This window comes from Myotis brandtii, unplaced genomic scaffold (assembly GCF_000412655.1).
Source record: "Myotis brandtii unplaced genomic scaffold, ASM41265v1 scaffold190, whole genome shotgun sequence".
Lineage (NCBI taxonomy): Eukaryota > Metazoa > Chordata > Mammalia > Chiroptera > Vespertilionidae > Myotis > Myotis brandtii.
This window is the reverse complement of record NW_005357076.1, coordinates 5,045,799-5,054,846: the sequence shown is the minus strand read 5'-3', so window position 1 is coordinate 5,054,846 and position 9,048 is coordinate 5,045,799. Positions and strand designations below refer to the sequence as shown.

General features: G+C 33.9%; 1 protein-coding gene across 3 annotated transcripts in view; it reads right to left on the bottom strand.

Annotated features, from left to right (window-relative positions):
- Nucleotides 1–9,048, bottom strand: part of P4HA1 (prolyl 4-hydroxylase, alpha polypeptide I) — a 62,616-nt gene that overhangs the window by 39,111 nt on the left and 14,457 nt on the right. For 2 of the 3 annotated variants that reach the window (XM_005864680.2, XM_014538396.1), the window contains 3 exons: nt 7,522–7,718; nt 4,379–4,555; nt 1,152–1,222 (listed from right to left, as the gene is read on the bottom strand). In XM_005864680.2, the coding sequence (XP_005864742.1) occupies nt 1,152–1,222; nt 4,379–4,555; nt 7,522–7,718 (445 nt within the window). Of the gene's footprint in view, nt 1–1,151; nt 1,223–2,232; nt 2,304–4,378; nt 4,556–7,521; nt 7,719–9,048 lie in introns of all 3 variants that reach the window. The other variant, XM_005864681.2, reaches the window with a different exon arrangement.

Genomic DNA, 9,048 nt, shown 5'->3' with positions numbered 1-9,048 from the left:
GCAGCAAGCAAGCCTCCCTGCTCGCTTCAGTGCCTGGCTGCCGGCCGCCATCTTGGCTGACAGTTAATTTGCATATACTCACTGATTAGCCAATGAAAAGGGTAGCGGTCGTAAGCCAATTACCATGTTTCTCTTTTATTAGTGTAGATGTTCCTATTGAGATGGATTGGGCTTATTTTGTAATTGCCAATTAGGTATTGTACCTGTGGATAAATATTACTTGTTGCTAGGATGAGACTGAATTCAGCTCAATTATATTTCTACTTTCATTTTTATGATATTTAAGAAACCTTATTAACATACTTAAGTAGATGGAAAAGGAGTTCTGTTGGAATAATATAACTCATTCTGTGAGCTCCTTTTACCTTAAATACATAAGTTACAGTTATCTATTATTAAAAATTATTTCAGTGATCTAGACTTTGGTAGATTCTCTTTAAACATTGTTAAAGTGAAAGAATTTAAAACCAATGGATTTGCAAATGATTTGTTATATAATCTTTAAAGGCATTTACTTTCTTAATACCTACAGCTACTGGGTTACCCAGAGATGTTTAAACCCCTGCTTTACTATACAGACCAAGTTAGGCCTTGTTCCATGAAGAGTCTTTGGGAATCCCCTTCAATATGAGAATACAACTTCACTTAGCTGGCAGGGTTTGGGGAGTCACAGCAGGGTGTTGTTGTTTTTATTATTGATTTTAGAGAGAAAGATAGAGAAGGAAGGAAGGGAAGGAAAAGGAAAAGGAAAAGAAAAGGAAAAGGAAAAGGAAAAGGAAAAAGGAAAGGGGAGGGAGGGAAGGAAAGAGCGAAACATCCATCGGTTGTCTCTCTTATGCACCAGGACTGGAATTGAACTGCAACCTGGGTATGTGCCCTGATGGGGAATTGAACCCGAAACCTTTTAACGCTTCAACCAACTGAGCCACACTGGCCAGGGAAGGATTTTGAAATTTAATAAATCTCTATTAATTTCCCCATAACCATGTTTGTTTATTAGTCCATCATGAAAATTCAGGTGTGGTTGTCATCAAACACCTATGACTAACAGCCTAGGACTCTGAAACCATATCATGAGTTTTATGAAAATTAGATTTTCAATAAAGAAAATGGTCCAAATATGACTAAAGTTCTCTCCATTACTCCCTTACCTCTTAGATACTCTGTACTGTGCTGTGGTCAATTTTCCAGTCTCAGGGTCATGTACTGTAGCTCGGCTCAGCTACAAAAAAAGAGAAAGGACAAGCACTTACTCACGTAGCAGGCAATTTTGGACTTTTGTTTTATTTTGTTTTGCCAAGCCACAGGTGATTGGAAGGGTTCAGATTGGTCTGGATGGTAGGTAATGGTTTCAAATCAACAAAAACATTTAGAAAGGTGGCAATTAGAAAAGCCACTTCCAAATCAAGAGAAAATGAGTTGACAAATTTTTGTTGTGTATTTATTGTCCTTTCACTTTTTTTAAAAAAAATCATTTGAAGCTGTATGTAAATGACTTATATAGCACTGGGTTTCACAGGAACTTTCTCAAATTTAGAAGTTTAATGTTCTTTAAATATCATAACAAAAGAATAATTAGTAGTCTCTTTGAATTCATTTTTTTAAACTCTCACCAAGACAAAACTGTTGTTAAGTCTCTCTGGCAAAATAAAAGGCAACTAAATTCACAAGTAATAGCAATTGGAAGAGAAATCAGAAAAATAACTCTGTTCTTTCCATCGCCAACTTTTAAGTCAGCAAGGTTTTTAAAATAAAAACTCCAACAGGAGGAATACAGATTACTCCAAAATGACAATGGTATTTTACAAGACGTATGAACAAATGCCAATACAATCACCATGAAGGCTGATGTAAATTCACAGCAGCATTTATGAATGTTAAGAGAGCTGCATAAACAAAGACTGCTGCTTTTGCTTTTTCTCCCCCTTGGCAAGAAAAGGGAAAAAGAAAACAAGTATCAAGCCATTTTTTGGATATTTAATTCCTGACCAGAACAGAGATGCAATGCCTATTAATTCCCTAAAAATAACAGACCAATTAAAAATTAAAAACAGAACTTCTAGTTAATGGGAAAGACCTGTGAAACACGAATCAGTTTATCCATGTGTATATAAACAGGCGGTGACTGGAGCTGGAGACTGAAAATGACCTACTTCCTTGAAATGAATAATTCCTGTAGGATGTACAAAACACTCATTAGAGATCAAAATATGCAGCATACACATCTCTTACCTTTTGCTAATTCTGTAATGTACCGTCTCCAAGTCTCCTGTTATTGGATTTGAAATGGTGGCTCGCCTCAGCTGTGAAGCCAACCATCAAAATACTTGCATTACAAAACAAAAATGTATCACATTTACCCAACCAGTCAGAATTCTAGGATTTTTTATAATGGAAGCTGAAAAGAGAAAATAGCTCCATAGACTTCCAATCACCTTGTGTTGAGCTTTGAAAGCCCATGTGTTTTTTTAGGTTTTTATATATTTTTAAAGTTATTTTAAAAAATGTTTTGTTTTGCATAAATAGAGGGTACTTGAAGAAAAGAGATTAAAAATTTAATTTCTCTCAATGGTTAGAGCATGTGACAGTGAGAAAAAGAGAAATTTCTAAAATTTGAAGTCTAATTTATAGTTATAAAAATGGTTATTTGCAATTAATGATCCATTCCAAACTTCTGACTTTAATTTTTTTTAGTGATACTATTTCACAAAGGTTAATGTTCAAAATTTATTTCAAGGTCCATCTTTTCTTCCTTCAAGATATCTGCTCATATATTTCACTTATACTGTGAAATAATCTTGGACTGAGCACAATGCAAATGAAAAGAACTCATAAATGTAAAAATCATTTAAAAAGATGACAGTCGAGACAATGACTTTACACTTTTTTTTTTAAAGGAGGATGATTCTGAGGTTATCAAAACAAATATGAAATTCTTACTGCCACTGAATCTGTTGACATATTAAAAATAAAACCACTGAGGCATCCCTTTGGAAGACTTTGGCCTCCATACCTAGAGACATAAGACAATCTCCAGGATGAAATGAACTCTTTATAAATATTCTACCAAGATACTTTAGTTTACTGGGCTTATTGACTACAAATTATGGACTACAATAGAAATCTTGGACTACAAGAGAATGATAGAATATTATGTAATTATTAAAATAATAGAAATTTTTAAGGATTCACTTGTAAAGCAACCATATTTATTAGATTGCCTTTTCCATTTAAAATGTAATCTTTGGTAAAAAAACAAAAACAAAAAGTAGCAATTTGGAAAAGCAGTAAAACTTAACAACAACAATTCTAACTCTGTCATTCTGCAGTACAACTATCCAGATAATTCAATCTTTACGATATAACTAGGATCAGCAAATGATGCCATGGGCCAAATTCAGCCGGCCACCTGCTTTTGGAAATGAAGTTTTATTGGAATATAGCCATACTCATTATATGCTATGGCTGCCTTTGAACTACAACAGCAGAGTTGAGTGGTTTTGACAGACTGTATGGCCTGCAAAGCCTAAAAAGTATTTACTATCTGGACCTATAAAGAAGAAATTTGATAACTCCTGTGTAATAAAAGAGCAAAAATATGCCGTGTGTATTAAATAATCTCTTTATGAAAGTAATGGCAGTTTGTACTTTACAATGAAGACTAAACATGTTTTAAAAACAAGCTGATGGTAAAAATAAATAAGTAAATAAGGCAACAGCATAAAGGGCAGTCTTTCTCATATTCTCACAAAAGAAGAATTTCTACACTAAACACTAAGTTTATAGGATTGCATTTACATTAAATTATTTTTCTTATTAAGATAAATGATGTAGGTTGAAGTCAGAAAGCTATGATGTTATTACTTCAAATCAGCCTGATGCTTGTGCCTAACTATATATTTCCAGTAATAATGTGCCTAAAAAGGAATAAAAATACTTTAAATATTCTTTCAGATAAAAATAATAGAAGAATGAAAAAGTTGATTTTTGATTAGTCTCTGAGACTAAAGGGCTCCAAAGTACTTAGAAAACTTTTCAGGAGGATGCTGAAACAAATTTGTTAAGTGTGAAATAAAAATCTCATCTATTATTTTCCTAAGAGTTTAAAATCTATTTCCATATAATGCTATTAAACAATGTCACCCCAATAAATTTAATTTTTAAAAAACCAATTTGCAAGATATATTATTTGTTTTGATAACAAACTAAGGAAAAACTGGTATAAATACAGTTTAGTTAACAACTCCATTATGATGTGGTGATGATATCTAAAACTATCTGTGGGGTTAGTGCCATATCAATGATCTTTCTTGTAATCTTACAAAGGAAAAACTGATACACAGTTATATAAATTAAGAGGGGGAAAAAAGTTATTTACCCTTGGTTTTGCTAGATCTTTGACAATTTCAATTTCTGCATCAGAAATAATATCATGGAAGCGAATAATACGAGGCTTGTCCCACTCATCCTCCTGTTTGGCTGGAGCCAGAATAAATTTAGGATTCCGGTTTCCATCATGGTAGCGGCAAAAGAGTTTTTTCTGTCTCCGAGGAGTCTAAACATAAAGTTAAAAAGATGATAAATATATTAGAGTAATAATATTTTTAATGCTTGTTCCTATGCAGATAAGAAATAGTAATCATGTTCATGAATACACAAAGTTATCTGCAGAAGACAACCAAAAAAACCAGTTCTTTACAAATACTTTGCATCAAACAGGACCTTCAGGATTTTTTTTTAAATATACATTTTTATTGATTTGAGAGAGGAAGGGAGAGGAAGAGAGAGAGAGAGAAACATCAATGATGAGCATCATTGATCGGCTGCCTCCTGCACACTCCCTACTGGGGATCGAGCCTGCAACCCGGGCGTGTGCCCTTGACTAGAATCGAACCCAGGACCCTTCAGTCTGAGGCCAACACTCAATCCACTGAGTCCAACCAGCTAGGAGAGGACCTTCAGGATTTAAAATTTTTTATTAATGATTATTTTCTGGGAGAGAGATGGTAGACCTTAAGAAAAAAGGTAGGGTTTTTTTACCCTCCTCTCATCAAAATAAAGTTCAGTTGTTATAAATATGAAATAAATGTTTATGGAAATATGAAATAAATTATCAGCATTGCTCTAAACTTCCCAAAGTAACTGGACAACATTCTGAAAGAAAAAGTTTCTAAAAGGAAAACAAAACAAAAACAAAATACCTAACCAGGTTTTGATAAAAAAACAAAAACAAAAACAAAAAACTCTCAGTTAAATGCTTATGGCCAAAAAAAATTTTTTTAAAGGTTGGTTTCTTTTAAAGCCAAGATAAAAATGGGTAGCTCTAAACAAGAGAAAATAAGTTATTAAACTAAGAAATCAGGTGCTTTTATTAGTGGGTATTTAAAATAGAGTGGACAACAAAGCAAATAAAAGTTTCTTTCAATCACCTATGTAGTATTAATAATTAAGTTAATGCATTGCTGATTGTTCTCTTGATTAAACAAGTATGACATATATGAAGTAGGAATAATATTAGTTTTAATTATTAGTTAACATACTAAAACAATGATTCATGTTTATTCTCCATGTACTTTATTTACCTAAAATAAAATCCAAAGTTTCATATCAAATAAATGTTTTACATAATAATGATATGAACTTATTCTGAGAAAAAGAATGCTCCTTTGATCTTGGGCAGGTCTGGCATGTGTGTGTCACATTAACAAACCGACAAATTAGCAGACTAATGTTTTATACTTATAGATCTATTTTGCTCTCTTCTTTAAGAGTTATTAAGAGCAATAAAACACATGTGCTGTCCTACCCTTTTTGGCTCAGTGAACAGAGCGCCGGCCTGCAGACTGAAGGGTCCCAGGTTCGATTCTGGTCAAGGGCACGTACCTCGGTTGCAAGCTCCTCCCTGGCCCAGGCTCGTGCAAGAGGCAACCAATTGATGTGTCTCTTTCATATCGATGTTTCTCTCTGTCTTTCCCTCTCTCTTCTACTCTCTCTAAAAATCAATGGAAAAATATTCTTGGGTGAAGATTAAAAAAAACAAAAACAAACATGTACTATTTGAAATTTGAATACTTAACTAGATTTTGATGATATAATGGAACCATTGTGAATTCTTTTAGGTGTGATAATGGTATTGTGGTTATTTTTTTAACAGTCCTTATTTATAAAATATACTAAAATATTTAGATGTAAATTTTTTAAAAATGTTTCATGAGTCTAGCAAAGTGTTATAATCCTTGTCTTTACTATTAGCTCCCAAAGAAAGAGTAGACTTGTTCTTCCAAGTCTTCATCAACTTAAAACACCCAAAGGTGTCAACAAAAATATGATCGACTTTTTGCTGTTAGAGGTTATACTATCAACAGTAAATCATCAAATATCAAAAAGTTATCAATACCAAAACATAAAGCCCCTCCTGAGTTTATCAGTAGTAGAGAAAAAGTTAAACACTACGTATTCAAATGTTTACACTTAAAAATACTTACTTTGAAAATTCACTAATACACTTCCTCCCACTTATGCTCACCTTCAACTGAACACTAGTACCTTAAGAGAGGGTTCCATTACCAGTTAATGTTGGGAAGCAATGTATACCATATCCAGAATGCACAGTAACATAAAAGGGCTCTGAAAAGTACTGAGGCTGAACAAAAACCTATGTTTCCCAGACTTGAATGCTTTTGTTTTTGGCCTATTATCTAGAACCATCCTAAAGTACAGTACTCTAAGTTACAAATGCATAAATATAAGTACACAATAAACAAAGGGATATTTATAGACATATTTTATTATTTTAAAGAAAAAATAAAGCCAAAATCTCTTAAAAGTCTTTCTGAATTTTAAATATTTCTGAAATAGACAAATGTTTCACTAAACAATCCCGACAAGGTAGAATAGGAGCAAAACCGCAAGAGATCATTGTATAGATGAATGCATTGTTTCAGAGGATAGATTAGGAAGGGATATTATTTCTATTTAAGACTGCTGAAATCTCTTTTGCATTAAGTTATAAGAAGCCCTGGCTGGTGTGGCTCAGTGGCTGGAGTGTCGTCCCATGCACCAGAAGGTTGTGAGTTCAATCCCAAATCAGGGCACAAACAGGAGGCAACCAATCAATGTATCTCTCTCACATAAATATTTCTCTCTCTTTCTCTCTCTCTTCCCCTTCCTTCCTCTCTAAAACCAATATTTTTTAAAGATATAAGAAAAAAACTTTATCACTTCCCTTGTATTATCAGATCCTTCACCTTTTAATCTATGAAAAGGGTAATATTACCAAAATTGCATGAATGGTGTATGATTCACAGGCTTTATTTTAAAGCTATTTTATTAACACTTGGAGCATTTTGTGTGAGCCTCACAATAAGGTGATGTGGCACACTATAACACTTTATGCAGTAATTCTGATTTTTATCACATAGACTTAAATATAAAAGAACTTGATTCTCTCTAGAGCTTTGTACAAACACACACACACACACACATACATTCACACACACACAATTGGCTTTTCCACTTTACCATTTTGATACCCTCCCCACGGCACAGCATTTCGTACTTCTGTCTCTCTGGCAGGTAATCCGCAGCAACCCCTTTTTTCTTCAGCGTGGTTTTCTGATCAGATTGGTCATCTGAAGCAGATTTATTGGCATCTTTTTCTTTAGCCATTATATACTCAAAATATTTTAAGTTACCATTAGCTCTCTGATGGTCAGGATCTATTAGAAGAGAAAGAGCACACCCATGAATAAGCTTATTGTTGTGCAAACATCAGAATACAGTAATATAAAACAGAGGGCCATATAATTTACCTTCCAAACCAGTATGCTTCCGAGAGTGAAAGAAGGCACTAGTAAAAATTATTATGCCAAACAACAGGTGTAAACCAGTACTGCCCCAAGTAAAGCAGGACATACAGTCACCCTATACCGAGTTCTAGAGACAAAAGTGGCCTTTTTTTTTTTTTTTCAAAGTAGCAATTACTGCTTCTACTTTGAGAACTTACTAATTAGCCAAAGGAACTATGTCTGATCATTGTGGTGTCAAATGAATTTTTAAAATTTCTCTTTTTTTCAGCAATGGAAAAGATGTTTTCTGAGACTGAAATGTAATTATGATGGGGAAGACACTGTGTAAGTTCAAAAGCAACCTTTACCACAGATAAATTATAAATGTAGAACACAGCCTACTTCTGAGGGCTGAGTGGATTTTAGCCCCAAAATTCTAAATGAGACAGAAAACAGAAACTAAAGATGTAATTTTCAAATAAGCCGGAATCCACTAATTACCTCTGAATTGCTAGTCATAATTTTTAGCTATGTCTCAGTAGGGGAAAGAGGACTTACTCCACCCATCCAGGAGGAAAAACCACCACCACACACACAAATAAAAGCGGCAGAAGAGTTTGTAGAAACTTCACTTGTGACGTTAGTTGACATATTTAGGAAATCTAGTCTTATTTCTAAAACATTCCTTGTCTTTGAGAAACTGCTCCCAATATATGTTGTGGTATACAACATGAGCCTCATTTTGTAAAAGAAAGGGAAAAGTGTGTGTGTGAAGGGGGTATATACAACAAGGAAACAAAAAAAGTTTGTAGGTGTCTTTGGGTGATTGGCTTATGGATGACTTCTATATCTTTTTCTATTTATAAAACTTTCCTACAATGAAATATATCCTAAGAAACGAGAAACACCCATCAGAAAGAATGTATGCACCCCTATTGCATAGCAGCACAATTTACAATAGCTAAGATCTGGAAACAGCCCAAGTGCTCATCAGTACATGAGTAGATAAAAAAAACTGTGGTACATTTATATCATGGAATACTATGCAGCAGTAAAAAAGAAGAATCTCTTACCCTTTGAGATAGCATAGAGGGACCTGGAGAGTATCATGCTAAGTGAAATAAGTCAGTCAAAGAATGACAAGTATCACATGATCTCACTCAGATGTGGACTCTAAGTAACAAAATAACCTGATGAATGGAGTGGATCCAGAGACATGGAAGCATGGAACAGAGTGCAGAATCTCAGAGGGAAGGCGGGG